Genomic DNA, 19856 nt, shown 5'->3' with positions numbered 1-19856 from the left:
CATCTGATCTCCTAGAATCCCATCTCAATAAATAGCACCTCATTTCTTTCTAGTTGCTTAAGCCTACAACAGTACCTCTTCTTTTGATCTCATCTTCTAGATCAGGGGTCAGTAAATGTTCTGTAAAGGGCCGGGTAGTAAATATTTCTGGTTTTGCAGGCCGTATAGTCTCTGTCAACAACTATTCATTTCAGCCCCCGTAGCACAAAAGCAGCCGTAGACAATATATAACAAGCATGGCTGTGTTTCAATAAAACTTTATTTGCAAAAACAGATAGAGGGCCAAATGTGGGGCCCAGGGCACCAACATAGCTCACCTGGATTATTGAAATGGCCTCCTGACTGCTGTCTCCGTGTCTACCCTCGCTTCACTTCAGTCTCTTAGGGTAGCACCAGACTGGGTCCCCCTGAAGCGCAAGTACAACTTTGTGTTCCAGCAGGGTTGTTTGTCACGGCGAGCTCATGACGCTGCCATCACAAACTGCTGGAAGACTTGGACAGCTCTGGATGGTTAGTTCCGGGCAGCACACCTCTGTGCTGTGAAGTCCTCATGTTTCTCTCATAATCACCATTATTCATAATCACAGTTAGGTAGATATTCTTAGCTGTGTGCCTGGCAGGTTGGATAAACAAATTTTCACAAATTTATTAAAGAAACAGTTGAAATGAAACCAAAAACAAGCACCTCATAGGGTAGGCCACATCTGTCTTTTGTTGGCTCCCTCGATTGGCTGCCCGCCTCATCAAGAATGAAAGTCACCGTCCTCACCCTGACCCGGGGCTCTGTGTGACATGGCCATGTTTTGTCTCTGACCTCCTTTCCCATTACGAGCCTCCTCCTCGTTGCCTTGGCTCCAGCCATACTGGCTTCCTTGCTCTTTCTGGAACATTCCAGCCATGAGCCCTATTGGAGCCTTCCTTTTTGCTATCTCTGCCTGGAAGGCCCGGACCCTAAAAATCCACATGGCTTTTTCGTTCAACTCTTCAGATGTTTTTGCAAGGGGCACCTTCTTTGGCCACAGTCTGTGAAGGTGCCGCCTCTGTCTGACATGGATGCTACTACTTTGAGCTCTGTCCCCAGCTGATGCAGGACCTACACGACTTGTAGATCCCGTTTTCTCCACTTGCCCTTCTGATGTGTGAGCCACAGGGCAGGGTCTTGGATCCATTTTACCGACTGCTGTATCCCCGTGCCTTTAACAGTGCCGGGCATGTTAAATCTGTGCATCTAGTGAATTAATAAGTGACTCACAAGAGAAAATGCCAAAACAACAGAAGCATACATAACGTGAAAGAAAATCTCAAGAAGACTTGATAGCTTTCCGTTAAAAAAAATGCAGAATGGGGCGCCTGGATGGCTCAGTGGGTTAAGCCTCTGCCTTCGGCTCAGGTCATAATCTCAGGGTCCTGGGATCAAGCCCTGCATTGGGGCTCTCTGCTCAGCAGGGAGCCTGCTTCCTCCCCCGCCCCCCGCTCCCCCCCTTGCCTGCCTACTTGTGATCTCTCTCTCTCTGTCAAATGAATAAATAAAATCTTTTAAGGGGCACCTGGGTGGCTTGGTCACTGAGCATCTGTTTTCAGCTCAGGTCATGATCCTGGGGTCCTGGGATTGAGCCCCGTATCGGGCTCCCTGCTCTGCAGGAAGCCTGCTTCTCCCTCTCCCACTCCCCCTGCCTGTGTTCCCTCTCTTGCTGTCTCTCTCTGTCAAATAAACAAATGAAATCTTAAAAAAAAAAAAAAAAATGCAAGGAGTTGCTGTGAAGAAGATGAAGGCTAGCGCTTGTTTTCTGTGGTCCTTGCTGGTAGACAGAGGGCCAGTGGGCAGATTTATTGTCCGCTGAATACGAAGGAGAGACTTCTGTTCCAGAATCAAGAAGTGCTTTCTGCAGACGCGAATCCTGGGTAGACTGGCACCATGGTGGGGAGTTCCTGACCCGGGAGTGATGTGGCAGTCACTTGCCCCCTTCTTAGTTAAGCTGCTTGCTGCTACAGGTAACTAGAGGAAGGGTTAGGGAGCAGCAGCGTGTTCTTCTAGTTGCTTCTCCCATCGGCAGTCCCAGCTTCTTGCAACAGCCCCTTTCCTAGGGCCGCCATTGCAAAGTATCGCAGACCTGGTGGCTTGGAACAAGAATTGTATTCTCTCACAGTTCCGGAGGGTCGAAGTCCAAAGTCAAGGTGTGGGCAGGCCTGTGCTGCTTCAGAAAGCTACAGTGAAAACTCCTGGCCTCGTTCTGTTGGTTGCTGGCTGTCCTTGGTGTTTTTTGGCTTGTGGCCACACCACTCCAATGTCCTCTGTCTTTTTATGGCCTTCCCTCTGTGTGTGTCTGTGCTCAAGTTTCCCTCTTCTTGCTAAGACACCCGTTATTGGACTAGGCACCACTCTAAACCAGCATGACCCCATCTTAACTTCATGACGTCTGCAAAGACCCTGCTTCCCAGTGGAAATATCATGTATGGACTTCTTTTTTTTCCCCCCAGCCACCATCCCCTCCTCCCTTTAAAAAATAAGGTCAGAACAGGGACCTCGTCAGTGCTGTTCCTTCCCTTATGCCCAGAACCATCCCTAGAACCACGCCCCAGAACCATGCTGGTAGGTCGTAGGTACTCCATCAATGCCGCTAGTTAAACGACTGAATGGGTGAAAATGTATTTTGTGTTGGGAATGTCAGATGCAAAATAAAACTCCAGTTCTATTGATTGATTGATTGATTTTACATTTAACTGATCTCTGTACCCAGTGTGAGGCTCGAACTGACAACCCCGAGATCAAGAGCGGCATGCTCCATTGACGGAACCAGCGTGGCGCCCCTCGAGTTCTAGAGAACATTTACTATAACATTACTCTTTCACCATAACCAGCTCTAGCTGTCTCTTTGCTTTTCCTGGCACGCCGAGCAAAATTTTAAAAATCCCTAAGCCTATTTTTCACTAAAATTTTACCAAGAAGTTTTTATAGAACATTATCATACATGATCAATAACATCCAAGAGATATAGTACCACCATAGTACCACCTGTGAACCCCCGATAGGATCTCTGGCTCTCTACACCTCTTTTCCATACCAGCAGGCCATCGCTGTTCTGAATTTTGCATTTGTTATCCTCAGATATTTCTTAAATTTTTTTTTTTTTGTGCACTGTTAATATGACATTGCTTTTGCCTGCCTGAAAACGTTGTAAGTATGAGTAATTTCCTCCAGCTGATTGCCTCTTTTTTTACAGTCGTCATTGATTACGTTGCTTTTACGTGTCAGTTCAGCCTGTGTTTATTTAGGGCCTGTGGCAGGCTGGGCCCAGTGCTAGGTCATGGGAATGCAAAGACAAGCGAGTGCGGCTCAGTTTCTTTCTTGGAAGAGCTTACCATCCAGTACCGGAGAAGGTGTTCTTTCATTTTCTTTTAAGAATCTCTGCTTATTCAATTCCCGGGAGGACAAATTGGTTTTTAGTTCCTTCCCCCGCCCCGCACCCCCCAACCTTAGATTGGTTCATGATTGCCCAGCCTTCGGAAATTCTTAACCCCCTTGGACGATTTTTATTTTACAGTCTTCTTTTGAAATTATACTTCTCTTCCTTCTGTTCCCTTTGATGTCCACCCCTCTGATATCTTGCGTATAGCCTTCCTAGATGTCCTGACCTCTCCTAAGATGTGGCCACTCTTGCACAAGAGTTCCTCAGTGAATCCTTTATCAGCTGGTTTTATCTTAACAGAGTTCTTAGGTCTAGTGGAGCGAGTTCCTTGGATGCCTTTTTTACCCTCTGCAGCTGGAGTCCCCCCCCCCCCCGCCTTTTTTTTAAAAAGATTTTTATTTATTTATTTGACAGAGAGAGAGCAGGAGCACACAAGCAGGGGGAGTGGCAGACAGAGGGAGAAGTAGGCTTCCCGCTGAGCAGGGAGCCCGATGCAGGGCTCGATCCCAGGACCCTGGGATCGTGACCTGAGCTGAAGGCAGATGCTTAACTGTCTGAGCCACTCAGGCGCCCTCGAGCTGGAGTTCTTAAGACTGTTGTCTTTTTTTTTTTTTTAATTAATATATAATTGTTTGTTTCAGGGGTACAGGTCTGTGAATCATTAGTCTTACACAATTTATAGCACTCACCATAGCACACATCCTCCGCAGTGTCCATCACCAGCCGTCCCATCCCATCCCTCCCACCTCCCTCCCCTCCAACAAACCTTAGTTTGTTCTCTGAGATTAAAAGTCTCTTACGGTTTGTCTCCCTCCCTGGTCTTTTCATGAGCTCTTCTGGCAAACCGATGAAGGCTTGGGTCGGCATCTCAAAGTATATTTTTAAATGCAGATAATAAAACACAAGATTACAGAGGAAACTAGTTATATAGAAATATAGTGATCACAATATTTTTAAAGATTGTGACATAGTAATTTATGTGCTTCTGTGTTAAATGCTTTAAATAAAAGATCTAGCAGCTAATCAAACAGCTACTATAATTTTGACCCCCTGAATTCTGTTTCCATCTGCTGTGACGAGCCTCTGCTCTGGGAGCAGAGGTGAACTGCGGGGCCTGTTTGGAATGAGACAGAAGCCAAATGATATGTTTGGCCTCTGGGCTAGTTCCAGGGTTTGGATTAGAAACACAGAAGCCATTTCTTCCGTCTGCCTGTTAGTCTTTAATATACTTAATAAATAATAATTTATCCTAAATTCTTGTGTTTGAAAATGGTCTTTGTCCTGCTTCCATTTATGCATTTGGACACTTGTTTAATGCCTTCTGTGTGCTAGGCACTGGGTTAGGAGCCAGGACTGCCAGCCAAGATGGGGGTGTGTCAGAGGGCCCTCGTCTGACAGGAGGGGACGTCTTCATGGAGGCTGGCGCACCACCCCTGACACCGCCCGCCTGCAGGTCGTCTCTTTCTGCCCCAAACTCCCGCCTGTGGTGGTCAACTCTTTGGGAGAATTTTCCCCCAAGGATTTATCTGATTGAAAGTTCTGCCTTAAAAACACTACCACCAACACAGGATTATTACTTCTGAAAGTAGGGAACTTCCTTCCATATCCCATTCCAGTTGTTATTCTAAGCCCCCCAGATTGGTTCGACGTGCTTTTTGATCTGTTTTACATTTCGTTTTATATCAGTTGTTATCAGTGATCTACTGAATGCTGTAAATTCATGCAGCCTTCGTTTACTACCTGTTTGTTTAAGTCCTCTCATGTGTCTGTTCGGTTCTGTGCTAGGTCACATCACTTATAGTCTAGTGAGAGAAGACAGACGATTTTTAAGAACTATAGAATCTGTCAGGTGGTGAGAATTATTGTGGAGAAACTAGAGAATTATGTTGCCGAGGGAGGAAGGCGTTGCTCTTTTCAGTTAGAGAGTCGACGGTAGGCCTCATTAAGAAGATGACATTTCGAAAGAAGCCTGAATGAAGCTGGGGAGCAGACCAAGTGGTTATCTATTGGGTGTCCTTTCCTGACAGAAGGAACAACAAATGCAAAGGTCCTGGGGCAGAAATGGGCTTGGTGGTGATTGATGTAAGGCTTGGGATGGCACAGTCATCTTCAGTTCCCCTCAACTTACTCCTCCAGTTCTGATATAGAACATATTATTAAATAACAGTACATTGGTAGAGATTCCAACAAAATCACACTTTTATAGTTAATTGTCTTTGGCTAAGAATGCTGTTAGCAATGATAGAACCTGTCATCCTATCCTTGATTGCCAATCTGGTATTTAAATCATCTTTTTTCCTCCTCCTTCTCCCCCTATTGTTTCTGCTTGGTCTACAACTTGGGAGAGGGCAGGGAAGAGGGCTTGTCAGGGTGAGTCAGAAGCAAACTGGAGGCAGAGGCTCAAGCAGAAGTTCAAGGCCAGTGGGCTGCAGTGAGACCCCTGCAGACTGCCCAGCTCAGGAGGCTCCTGGTGGTGGTTGAAATCCTTTTCACTTTCTTTGTAACAGGTGTATCCTTTACTGGCATGGATAGCTCATCTCACTGGAGCGGCTTTTTGGTCACCCAAGGGGGGATATATTAGATGTATTTTGGCCACCAAGGGGAGCAGAATGTTCTCTACAGTTGGGCTGGCTTTGTTATTATAATGGGCTGCATTATGTAGCATTATTCCTAGGGTCGTGATCCTTACTTTGTGAGTCTGGAAAAAGTGCTGACAGCTTGTCAGTGAGAGATATGGAGCTGGGAAACAACTTCCTGTTACAGCCTGGGATCCGTCCCTCTCCTCTCCTTCTCTGTCCCCATTTAGGCTAACCTGGTCCTTGAACTTCTGTTGCATCTGACTCCGAACTACCCACTAGCACTCCGCCCACACGGTGGGACACGAACATTATGGCACTCCTGCTTTCCCTGCTTAAGTCAGGCTTGCTAGTCTAGGGAGGGCACAGAGGTCAATCGTGTGAGAGTGGGTTCCAGAAAATGTGCTTCCTGTCTCTTGGACAATCTGTGGCCTAGTTGGAGAGATCAGACACGTCGCCTGCTCCGAAGTCTTGTCTCCATGTTTGCAACTACAGTGTAGTCCGGGAGCTTTCAGGGTCCTCTGTGAACAAGCCCCCCTTCATTTAACTCCGTGTTCTGTTTTCAGAGCGTTTCTGCTCCTGTCTCATCACCATCACACTGGAGACACGGAGAACCCTTAGGAATCGCGCTGCACAAGCCATTCGTAGTTTCGTGTGCGTTTATCTTGTTTTCCTGACTAGATGGAGCTGTCTTCTATTTCCCTGCTCTCTCTCTCTTGAGCTCATAGTAGGTATGCGTCCAGGAAGTCATTCTCTGTTTTTGATTTGGGAATATGCTGGCACTTTTTCTCACCATCTGTCTCCGGTCCCCCAGTTGGAGTCTGAGGGAGTGCGTTTAAGAAAAATTTATGTTTTGACATACACCCTTCTAAGACTGAACCATGAAAAAAATAGAAAATCTGAATAGACCGATTACTAGTAAAGAGATTGAATCATTAATCAAAAATCTCCAACAAACAAAAGTCCAGAACCAGACAGCTTCACTGGTGAATTCAAAGAATTAATACTGATCCATCGCAAAGTCTTCCCCCCCACATACACACACAAAAAAGAGGGACGCCTGGGTGGCTCAGTCAGTTAAGCCACTGCCTTTGGCTCAGGTCGTGATCCCAGGGTGCATTGGGCTTTTGCTTGGTGGGGAGCCTGCTTCTCTCTCTGCCTCTGCCTACCACTCTGCCTGCTTGTGTGCTTGCTCTCTCTCTGACAAATAAAGAAATAAATAAAATCTTTAATTAAAAAAAAAAAAGGAGGAGGGAACATTTCCAAACTTAATTTTATGAAGCCAGCCATTACCCTAGTGCCAAAATCAGAAAAGGACACCACAGGAAAAGAAAACTGTAGACCACGCACCTGGGTGGCTCAGTTGGTTAAGCCACTGCTGCCTTCGGCTCAGGTCATGATCCTGGGGTCCGCGGATCGAGTCCCACATCGGGCTCCCAGCTCCGCAGGGAATCTGTTTCTCCCTCTAACCTTCTCTCCTCTCATGCACTCTCTCACTCTCTCTCCCTCTCAAATAAATAAAATCTTTCATAAAAGAAAATTGTAGACCAGTATCCCCAATGAATGTAGGTGCAAAAATCCTCGACAAAATATTAGCTGACCAAAATCAACGGTACGTTAAAGGAACATACGTACATTGTCATCACGTGGGCTTTATTTCAGAGAGCCAGGGAGGGTTCATTGTCGGCACACCAGTCAGGGTGATGGACCACATTCGCAAAATGAGGCATAAAAATCATGAGCTTTTAGAATAAGTGCTCAATGGCCATGGATGGGAAAAACTCTCAACGGAAGTGGGTATAGAGAAAATGGACCTCAGTATAATGAAGGCCGTGTTCAGTAAGTCCACAGCCAATGTTCCACCCGGTGGTGAAGAGCCAAAAGCTTCTCCTCCAAGATTATGAACAAAAGAAGGTCCCCACTGTTGCTGCTTTTATTCAGTATAGTTTTGGAAGTCTGTCCTACAAAAGTAATTAGGCACCAAAAAAAAAAAAAATCCAAATTGGAAAGAAAGAAGTAGAACTGTCACTATTTTCAGATTTGAAGATGACTTGATACTGTATGTATAAAACCCTAATGACTCCACTAAAATACTGTTAAAACTGACAAATGAATTCAGGAAGGTTGTAGGATATAAAATTAATATGTAAAAATTTCTTGATTTGGAGGTGCCTAGGTGGCTTAGTGGGTTAAGCCTCTGCTTTTGGCTCAGGCCGTGATCTCAGGGTCCTGGGATCGAGCCCCGCATCGGGTCTCTGCTCAGCAGGGAGCCTGCTTCCCCCGCCTCTCTGCCTGCCTCTCTGCCTACTTGTGATCTCTTTCTCTATCAAATAAATAAAATCTTCAAAAACAATTCTTTTTTTTTTTTTGAGATTTTGTTTATTTGTTTTTGAGAAAGAGCGCACAAGCAGGGGGGAGGGGCAAAAGGAGAGGGAGAAGTACCCCTGCTAAGCAGGGAGCCCAACATGGGGCTCAGTGCCAGGACCCCGGGATCATGAGCAGAGCTGAAGGCAGATGCTTAACTGAGTGAGTCACCCAGGCGCTCCAACAAAAATTTCATGTTTCTATACAGTTATAACAAACTATGGGAAAAAGGAATAAAATAATCCCATTTACAGTTGTATCAAAAAGAAGAAAATAGGGGCGCCTGGGTGGCTCAGTGGGTTAAAGCCTCTGCCTTCGGCTCAGGTCATGATCCCAGGGTCCTGGGATCGAGCCCCGAATCGGGCTCTCTGCTCAGCGGGGAGCCTGCTTCCTCCTCTCTCTCTGCCTGCCTCTCTGCCTACTTGTGATCTCTGTCAAATAAATAAATAAAATCTTTAAAAAAAAAAAAGAAAAGAAAATACCGAGGAATAAATTTAACTAAGGAGGTGGGAGATATGCACACGGAAAACTACAAGATATTGATGACAGAATTTAAAGAAGACATAAATAAATGGGACGATCTGTGGTCATGGATTAGAAGAATTAATACTGATAAAATGTCCATACTAAGCTAAAGCAGTCTAGATTCAACTCAGTCCCTATGAAAATTTCAATGTCATATTTTTCACAGGACAAAGAATCCTAAAATTTGTAGGGAACCACAGAAGGCCAGAACAATCCTGAGAAGGAATAACAAAGCTGGAGGCATCACACTACCCAGTTTCAAACTCTTATAAAGCTATAGTTATCAAAATCATATGGCCTGGCATAAGGACATTCACATAGATCAGTGGTACAGAACAGAGAGCCCAGAAATAGACCTGTCTGTATATGGTCAGTTAATTTACAGTAAAGGAGCCAAGAATGTACAATGGGGAAAGGACAGTCTCTTCAGTAAACCATGCTGGGAAAACCGGACACCCACATGTGAAAGAATGAGACTTGACTATCTTACACCATACATGAAAATGCAAAATGGATAAAGACTTGAATGTAAGACAAGAAACCATGAAACTCCTAGCAGAGAACATAGGCAGCAAGTTCGTCGATGTCAGTCCTGGCAATGGTTTTTTGGATTTGACTCCAAAAGCAAGGCAACAAAGGCAAAAATGAACACGTGGGACCACATCAAAGTAAAAAGCTTCTGCAGAGCAAAGGAAATCATTAACAAAATGAAAAGGCAACCTAGAGAATGAGAGAAAATATTTGTAAATCATGTATCTCATAAGCAGTTAATATTTAAAATATATGAAGAACTAGACCTAATTGTGAGACCTGAAACCATAAAAATCTTTGGGGTTTGGGGCGCCTGGGTGGCTCAGTCATTAAGTGGCTGCCTTCAACTCAAGTCATGATCCCAGGGTTCTAGGATCAAGCCCCGAATCGGGCTCCCTGCTCAGCAGGAAGCCTGCTTCTCCTCCCTCTCCCACTCCCTCTGCTGCGTTCCCTCTCTCGCTGTGTCTCTCTCTGTCAAATAAATAAATAAAATATTTTTTTAAAAAATCTTGGGTACTTCTGTTAACTAAAGATGAGTCTCCTTAGTCTTTCCGTGGTTTTCATTATCTTGACAGCTTTGAAGAGCTTTGTAGAATTTTCTCTTAATTTGGCTTTGTCTGATGTTTTTCTCATGATTAGACTGGGGTTTGGGGTTTTGAGGAAAGAAAATCACACATGCCAAGGGCCCTCTCATCACTTCCTCTCTGCGTGCACACTGTCCGTACCGCACCCCTGGTGGTGGTTCCTTCACCACCTGGTTAAGCTGGTGATTTTGAGGTCTCTCCACCGTGAAGTTAATGACTTTTTTTCCCTTTCCAGACTCAGTTCTTCGAAATCGAGTTCCTAAATCCAGCCCACCCACTCAGGCAGTGAGAATTAAGCTTTACCTTTGGGAATGGGGAATGTCTACATGGAGATGTGTTAGGTGGAATTCTTCTGTAAGGGACATTTGTCTCTTCTTCTTACTTACAGCAGTGAGAACTCATGTATATTTATTTTGTATTTTGAGTTTTAATTCAAATTGCTGTATTTCTTTTTGCATTATTATTTTACACAAATTGTTCTAGTGTTGGCCATTGGGAGCTCTTTTGGGTTGACGCCTCTGTTTGACATGCTTATCTTTTCATTTTTTTGAGTATTGTCTCTTCGGCACTGTAAGATGCTACAGGCTCAACCTGTTTTTTCTTGCACTAGCCCTCCACTCAACCAGTTCTCTAAGGAGCGGTCAAGGTCTTCTGATTCTTTGCATGATTCACCCTTTTGATACGAAAGAAGGGAAACTATCTCATAAATAAGAAGATTAAATCATTTTTCTAATTTGTGTCATTGGTTTTCTTCTCTTAATATTTTAGGTACCACTGTATTTCTTTGCAGGTTTGAAATGTTCTTCTATTTGTGTTAACTCACAAGAACAAAATGTTTTCACTAGGAAGTTAAGCTGCTGACTGAATGTATCCGTCGGCTTTATGGAGTAGGATATGCTCATTAGAAGCACTTCTGAGGGCTCACGTTTGGTATTGGCCAGATAAACTACGAGCGTACTTTGTGTTTTCTGGGAATGTTAGTTAACCCTTCAGCTTAGTTCGTTGTCAAGATCTGTGTAAATTAGCCTTAGAATTTTAATTAGTAGTAGAACGATGGTTCTTTTTATAACACTAATATCTTTTTAAGGTTTGCTTTTATAATTGTAGAATACATGAAACATATAGCTTTGGTGTAAAATAGCTGTGATCACAGAAGTGTTCCGCAGTTTGGGGTGGTAGAAATAGCAGCATTTTCTTTGGAGTCAAGAGACATGTATTTTAATCTTGCCTCTGTTTTTAACTTGCTAATAAGGGAAGTTCTTAGACTTCATAGATCTCAGTATTCTCATCTGTAAAGGAGAAGAGGATTGGCCAAGACCTTTAAAGTCACCCCCCACACACACACCTTTTTAACAGCTTTATTGGGGTTTTAAGGTTCCATTTGGCAATTCTGTTTCTTTTTATACTAGAATTTAGCAAGCCAGTGTGTGTGTGTGTGTGTGTGTGTGTGTGTGTGTAAAATACTGGACTAGATCTAGTGTTACAGCTTAAATAGGCGTTTGGTTTGGTTTATACCTGAAAGGGAATAGCATTCAGGAAAATACTGTGGTACTGGGAGGGAAATCTTAGAGATTTAAAACCCTCCTTATTATTTCCTTTAAAATTATGGCCTTCCCACCCAGAATGTATAATTTTCCTTTCACAAGCTCTTAATTGTGATAAAAGTTTGGACAGCGGCCATCTTGAAAGTTCGTGGTTCATCTTCTATTAAGCAGACATGGCTTTCTCCATTCTTTGTTACATACACCCTCCCTTTTTGAAGACTTGTTTTTATTTTATTTTATCTTTTTTAGATTTTATTTATTTATTTGACAGAGAGAAACAGCAAGAGAGGGAACACAAACAGAGGGAGTGGGAGAGGGAGAAGCAGGGCTCTGCCGAGCAGGGAGCCTGACGTAGGGCTCGATCCCAGGACCCTGGGATCATGACCTGAGCCAAAGGCAGACGCTTAACGACTGAGCCACCCAGGCACCCTGAAGACTCATTTTTAAATTGATAATGCACAGAATTTCTCATCTTGTAAAGGAGGATTAGAGGAGATTATGTCTGTTTTAATTCTTTAATACCCGCCTTTACGGAGATGAAGTGGGGGGGGAATCTCTGTTCCTTGAAACTTGGCTTCCTGACAACAGTTTCCCAGGTTAGGAACCAAGAGAGTGCGCGCTTTGGAAACAAAGTGATATTTTGTGCTGTTGCTTTGATTAGGTTTTAGCCACGATATTTAATTTATATTGATTCTAAATAAAGTCAAAGACACCATCCATTTTTTTAAGTTTAAGGAAGCAGAGGGGTCACTCCAGATTCTAGCTGGGATTGAGGAAGGCTGTGATACATACAAATTCTGGGGAGAATTGCCCCACTGAAGATCACATGGGGAGGGTTCAGGAAAAAGAGAATTCGGATGATATCCTTGATGTTTTATTAAGATATTACAAACAGTATTCTGTACTGTCTGGTGTACTCTGGGATTGTATTACTGTAGGATCATTGTACTTGCAGTGTAGTTTAGTATGCTGTGTTACAAATACAGGTTGTTTTAAACAACTTACTCTATTTAATTTTAAAACTGGTTTTACAAGGTAGAAGTTTTAAAGTTGCTTAATTGCTATTCCATGAACATTGTTGAACTTTATTATTATTAATTAATCTTACTTAACAGCTGTTAGGGGCGCCTGGGTGGGACTCAGTTAAGCGTCCAACCCTTGGTTTCAGGTCAGGTCATGAGCTAAGGGTTGTGAGATCGAGTCCCACATTGGATTCACTGTGGCGTCAACTTGAGCTTCTCTCTCTCTTTCTCCCTCTGCTGCCCCCCTGCTCATGCTGGCTCACTCATGCACATACTCTCTCTCTGTAAAGAAATAAATTCTTTAAAAAAATTGTTAGACCTTTCATCGTGCTAGGTAAAATAATATTCTAAGGACCTTATGAAGGCTGTATTATTTATTCCTTCAACAAATAGTTATTGAGAACTTACTTTGGGTTACATTCTTGAATTTGGGAATTGGAAGTTTTACTGTCCTTTCTAGGCTTATTTCTGAGTTTCTGCCACATTAAGTACTTTCTGTATTCTCCTTGAATCTATTTCGGAATAGAGGATTTAGTTTCTCTTTTCTTGCATGAGTCCAGCAGAGGCTTTAACAACCAGAAGCGTGTTAAAGCCCACTAGCAGGAAAGGAGGAATGTTTTCTGATACTCTTCAACCAAAAAGGGTGGCAAGTTTACTTTCTTGTAATTCTGGGAGTGTTCAGGTTTATCCTCTGGGTTCTTGTTTCAGCTACAAATAGTAATTCAGGTTGCTGTTGTTGTGTTTTTTGTTTTTGTTTTTGTTTTTAATGTCTCATTTTTTTATTTAAATTCAGTTTATTAACATATAATATGTTAATAATGTCAATCTCATTTTCTTTTCAGCAACATAAGTATATATTTTTTAAAGTACTTACAAATGCCTGGGCAAAATATCTTTTTTTCGTGGAAAGGTATTTGTGGAGTTGGAGTATTTTTTTAATTCTATGAGAAAAACATGGTTTCAAAGACATGGATAAGAATTAATCTGCCCTGTACTCATGGCTGTTATTCTCTATACTGTAGGCTCTGCAAAGGCAAGGACAGTGTCAGGGCTTTTATTTTCCCCAAACCATCATCTGATGAGATGTACAGTCAACGAATGAGTTCATCTGTATTTAAGGACATTGCTTACATGACTCTGTTGGCATGTTTTCAACACTTCGTTGTAAAAATCTTAAGCCTAAACCAAAGGGGAAAGAATTTTGCAACGAACACCTGTATATACACCAGAGAGCCTACCATTAACATTTTGGTGTATTCGCTGTGGCACACATCTGTCCATCTGTGTATTTCTATAGCTGTTTACTGATTTACCGTATTTTAGGTGCATTTCAAGGATTTTTCTGGTCCATCACAGAAGCTAATTTGTATCAGGGGCCATGTTTGAATCGGTGAAAGAAAAAGTGATGAGGAGTCGGGTTTGGCTCTCAGATGCAGCTGTGTCACTGACCTCGTATGACATACATGGATAAACTATGATTTCTTGCTGATGTTTCCGTGATTTTAATATTAAACACTGAGCATAATCTCCCAGTGGAGATTCCTCATCTGCTGACTGTCGTGATGGTAGGAGTGCTGATTGTGTTTGTTTACTGTCGCCATTACAGATGGCTTTAATATTACTTCGTGGGAAACTTAACTTTTTTTTTGAAACTTAACTTTTCATGTCTTTTCTGGCCAGGAGTAGCGCATCGAAGCCAGAGCAGTGAAGGAGTCAGTTCTCTCAGCAGCTCGCCCTCCAATAGCCTTGAAACCCAGTCTCAGTCTCTCTCACGTTCCCAGAGCATGGATATCGACGGCGTCTCTTGTGAAAAAAGGTAAAGTAAGCCATTTTCCAATAAGCTGTTGGGTTTACAGAAAGGGAGAGATTCAGTCACTTTGGTCTCCAGTCCACTAGTCCCAAGTGCCCGCCCAGAGATTTATGCCAGTCCCCAGCAAATTAGTGCGAGATCTGTGAGGTTTATAGGTCTTTGTATTATTCCGAAATAGTCTTTATAGAAGTTTTTTGGGTTTTGGCATTGAAATGTCTTTTATGAAATAATGGTATAAGTGGTAAAAAAAAAATTGTTTTAAATTTTTTCTAATGTCTGTATTTTGTACACACTGTGTTGGCAAGTGTATGTCAGTTCCTAAAAATTTCTTCAAAGTTTTACTGACTAATGAAATTTTAAAGTTTCGAAGGGTACAGACAGGTAAGCCACATACTTTAGGAGCTCCATAAGGGTCAGGATGTCCTAGAATAGGGTCTGTCTGTGCTGTCACAGTGCCATGAGTGGGTGACAGAGTGGCTGGGTACTGAGTCCTTCATTGCTCAGGCAGGCCAGAACCCCCCACCTCCCACCCCAGGACCCAGCTCCTCTGCCCTGAAGCAGCTCCCACAGTTCATGTCAGTGGACCAACAAATACTATTTTCTATGTGTGTCATGACGTGGAGAAGGTTAAGAAGCAGTGGCACAGAGCTTTGGCACTTGGTGGGCTTGGGTTGAGGAACCAGATCAGAGATCACCTTACATTAGGTAAGAATTCAGAAAGGACTGCATTCTCAGGAAAAAGATCAAGTAGGAAAAAATCAACCCCACAGAGTAAAAACAATCGTGTTCTTATTACCGTAGCTCTGAGTAGATAAATTGTTAAAAAGCCAAGTCATCTCTGCAGTTTCATGGCCAATGGGTGACTTCACTGGGTCGAGCACCTAGATTTATGCTCTTGGTATAGTCTGAAAAGCCTCAAGCTGAGAACTACTGTCATATACAGTGGAGCCAGGCCTATGCTGTCTGAAAGGCACCTAGCAGAAGCAAACATAAATCATGCGTGTCTTCAGAGAATTTCCTTAGAAAAATTGCCAAGAAGTGTGAGCTCATGGTCAGAAATCACAGAATGCGCTAGATAAAAGCCAGCACGAGTAAGGGACCCAGAGCAGAAGCGACAGAAGTATTCAATTGGAGACTTTGGGGGTTTGGAATTACTAGGTGTGGAATACAAAACACACATGTTTAAATAAATTACAAAGGGAATTGAAAACATGAATAAGGGGAAAGCAACTATAAAAACAACCAAGCACAGTTGAAAAAGAATCATGTCGAATCTCTGGAAATGAAAAGATCACTCAGATTGAAAACCTGATGCAAGAGTTAGACATCACTAGATTAGACATAGCTAGAGAATTAACGTACCGACTGGTGGAGCTGAAGAAATTACCCAGAGTGTGCCACAAAGAGAAAATGATGAAACCTGTGCAGTGTATTTAGAGACATAATGGACACACAGCCAAGATAGACCTCATGGAAATTCAGAAGGAGAGAGTAGGGAGACTTAGAGCAACTCCCCACACCCCGCTTTATTCTATGCTTTTTTTCCTCTACTGGTTGGGAAGCTATTTTCAAAGAGATAAATGGCTACGAATTTTGCTAGAGTTGATAAATTATGTGACTCCTCTGATTCAAAAAGCTCAGAAACTCCGATGCTGATTAGACCAAGGGAAGCTCTCCCCTTCTCTCTCTGCCTGCCTCTCTGCCTACTTGTGATCTCTCTCTGTCAAAATAAATTTAAAAAAAAAAAAAAACAAAAAAAAACAAGGGAAGCTCATATCTGGACATTTTGTAGTAAAATTTCCAAACATTGAAGACAAAAGAGCTTTAAAGCAGTCAGAGAGAGCAAAGAGTTTAGCTGCCAAAGAATGATAGATGTCTGAACGATGGAGGTCACATGGAAACATAATAGTATCCAAACGCTGAAAAGTAAATCAGCTGCCCGCTGGGACTTGTGTGCCCTCGTGCACCTGTCTTTCAGGCGCAAGGGTGAAATAAAGACATTTATCGGTTCAAAATAAAAACAAGTGCACAAACAAAAACAACCTGATAGTCTGCCTCCAGAAGAGCCTAGCTTTTAGCAGATGTAGTCAAAGAGGAAGGAGAGTGGTCCCAGGACTGATGTCTGCAATGCAATCTGGAAGGAGGAATGAAGAAAATAAATGTGGTGAATCTAAACAAAGACCGGCAGTGTAAAACAGGAGTCACAGTACAGAAAATAACACTGGGGGAGAGAAGAAAAACAGTGAGTTAGATGGAACACGCTGCACAGCATAGCAGGGAAGCCACTAGCGGGGTGGTTAGAGCAAGCTCTGAGCTCCCTGGGCACTTGGGAGAGGGGTGAAGATACTTGGCCAACTTTTAAGTTTTGGTGTAAGGATACTTGGTAAAACTTCAAGGGTAGCCACTAAAAGAACGGGAATGGAGTATGTCTTCCAAACCAGTAAAGGGAAAATACGGAATGGGAGTTGGGAGCTTGGGAGGATTTAAGTCAATTCAAAAGGAGGGAAGAAAGAAACACAAGTTTTTAAAAAGGGACAAATAGAAGATCAAAAGAAATGGAAATTGGTCAGTCATCATAATGCATTACAGTGAAAAGGCTTAGATTGGGGTAAAAACAAAACAGAACTCAGCTTTTATCCTTGTTTACAGAAGGCACACCTGAAACATTAGGTTAGATCTTCAACCTTTCACTGAAAGCAAAAGAAAGGGAAAAGCCTATCCCACACAGATACTAAACAAGAGAAAACTGGGGTAAACATATTCATAGATTAGATTTTAAGGCACAAAGTATTATTAGAAATAAGCACTGTTTAACACTTTACAAAATATATGCACTTGGTAAGAGGACAGCAACAGCAGTAAAGCACACAACAGTAAAACTAGGAGAAAGCAACACATAATCATAATGGGAGATATTAACATCCCTTTCGTCCGTCAATAAATCAGAAAGAATGAGCATCAGTAAGCATATGAACAGATTAAACCATACAGCTAAAAGCTTGATGTAAACAACAGATACAGAACTTGGCACTCTACAGTTGGAGAACACACATTCTTCCCTAATACCCAACGACCGGAGAGTTTCTATGTGACGCGTCACATAGATCATGTTTTCTGATGAGGACGTTAGATTAGGTGATTAATAGAAGGAAAAATCCTAAAAATTTCCTCATACAAGATGGCAATTTTTAAAACAAGAGCATGCTTCTAAATACAGATCAAAGAAGAAATCATAATGGGAATTTGAAAGGATCTAGAACTGAACAGTAAGAGATATTCCATGTTACGAGCTGTATGTCGCAGCTAAAGTGGTCCTCGGAAGAAAATAGAAAGCTGTAATATGTTATAAATGAAACGGGGGAAAAGAGAATATAAATAAGTCTCAGAAATAAAACCCTTTTCTGGGAAGATTCTTTCCCTGCATATGTGCATGGCCGACCCCTCTCTGGTTTGTATTCATGCGGCATTTCTCGGGGAGACTCACCATTAAATGGAGACTTTCCATTTAAAATGGAAAGGCCTGCACCCTCAGTAGCCCTTTCCTTAATTTTTCCATAGCAGTTATCATTGTACGATATGTTTCACCTATTATGTTCATTGGTGTCTTTCTCCCTCTAGAAGGTAAGCTCCATGACACAGGGGTCATTTTGTCCCTTTTGTTGGTCCGTCGACCTCTCTGACAGCTAGAACAATGCCTGCATAGAAAGGGGATCTCAGTAATGTTCGTTATTAAAAAAGAGAATTCCATGAAAAAAATATAAATGCGCAACATGCAAATAAACATGAAAATCCGGATGAAAATCAAATTCCTGGAAAAATGTCGTTCTCCCAAAATTGACTCAAGAGGAAAGAGAAAACCTGAATGATCAAAAACCAATGAAATAAATTGAATCAGTATTTGTAAATTTTCCAAAGTAAGCCCCTCGCTCGTATAATTTTATGGGCAGATTCTGCCATTCCAGTTATACACAAATTTTTCCTGACAATCTTAAAAAATAGGGAATAGTTACCAACCCAGTTTACAAAGCTTCTAGGACCTTAATATCAAAACCAGACAAGAATAATATAAAAGAAAAAGCTTACATGGTAATCATGTTCATGAACGTACTTGCAAAAATTTTGAAATACTGACAAATCAAATGTTATAAACACATGAACAGCAGACAGGGAGGGCTTCTCTGGGGCTGGATGCCAGGATAGTGGTTACTGTGGGCTTGCTTGGTTGTGGAAGGGTCATCTGGGTGCTCTTGGAGTGCTGGTAATGCTCTGTTTCTTGATGTGGGTGCTGATTACATCAGTATGTTTCTTTTGCGAAGCTTTATTCAGCCAAACACGCATGATCATCTATGGATAGGTCTGTACGGATATTTCAATTATAAGTTTAAAGTAATAACAGAACATGAGCAACTTGGGTTTATCTCAAGAATGCAAGGGTACAGCGTTAGTGAATCTATAAATATCATCCCACACATTGTGTATGAAAGAGAAAAGCCATATAATCTTGGTAGTTGGAAAAGTTTGATAAAACTCAGCCTCAGTCCATGATAAGAATCTTGGCAGATGGGAGACAGAAAGGTGCCTCCTGAGTTCGCAGTACGGCAGAGACAGAGTTCAGCGAGTAGGCGGGGACCAAGTGACTAGCTTTGTCCGGTAGACTGTGAGTGGAAGTGACATATGTCACTTTTAGGCGAAGGCAGTTGAGCCGATTCCTCCTCCATCCCTCTCTTCTCTTACTCCAGTGACCTTGGAGGCTGTGTATTGCAGATGGCATAGATTAAAGATGGAGTAAGGATGCTTCACTCTCTCCAGACTTTGCGTAAGCAAGAAATAACCGTTATAGTGTTAAGCCTCTAAGATTTCCAAGTGTGTGTGTGTAACCGCAGCATAGCCGTATTCTGACTGATATAAAGGATGTCTCTCAAGAAACTACAGCAACTCTCATAGTCTGGGGTGAGAAATTAGAAACACTGCCTTTAAAATCAGGAAAAAGAACAAAGATGGCTGCTCGCTCTTTCTACGTCTGATCAACACGGGGATCCTACCCAGTTAAATCAAATAAGGGTTAGAGTGGAAGAAATGAAGTAGTTATTATTTGGAGAAGAAATGGTTTTCTGCCTAGTAAATCCTACGTGTAAGTAAATAAGTTGTTTCTCAGAGGTCTCAGAGTTGTATTACTATGGACTAGCAACTAGAAATTAGAAAACTTAATTTTTAAGAGGTACCATTCCCAGTTTCATTTAAAAACATATGGTACCTAGGTATAAATTTAGCAAAAGAAGTGAAAGACTTGGAGAGAAAACAGTGAAACTTTGTTGAAAGACCAGGGGTGCCTGGGTGGCTCAGTCAGTTGAATGGCTGGCTCTTGATCTCTGCTCAGGTCTTGATCTCAGGGTTGTGAGTTCAAGCCCTGCACTGGGCTCCGTGCTAGGTGTGGAGCCTGCTTAAAAGCCTGCTTAAAAGAAAAGGTTTATTGAAAGGCTTTGAAGAAGACCT

General features: G+C 42.4%; 1 protein-coding gene across 2 annotated transcripts in view; it reads left to right on the top strand.

Annotated features, from left to right (window-relative positions):
* UBE4B (ubiquitination factor E4B) overlaps window positions 1-19856 on the top strand; it is a 123528-nt gene that overhangs the window by 43827 nt on the left and 59845 nt on the right. For both annotated transcript variants that reach the window (XM_080801988.1, XM_080801987.1), the window contains exon 3: window positions 14234-14369. In XM_080801988.1, coding sequence (XP_080658114.1) covers window positions 14234-14369 — 136 coding nt within the window. The remainder of the gene's footprint in view (window positions 1-14233; window positions 14370-19856) is intronic.

The sequence above is a fragment of the Martes martes genome (genome assembly GCF_963455335.1).
Source record: "Martes martes genome assembly, chromosome: 4".
Lineage (NCBI taxonomy): Eukaryota > Metazoa > Chordata > Mammalia > Carnivora > Mustelidae > Martes > Martes martes.
This window is presented reverse-complemented; position numbering and strand designations above follow the sequence as displayed.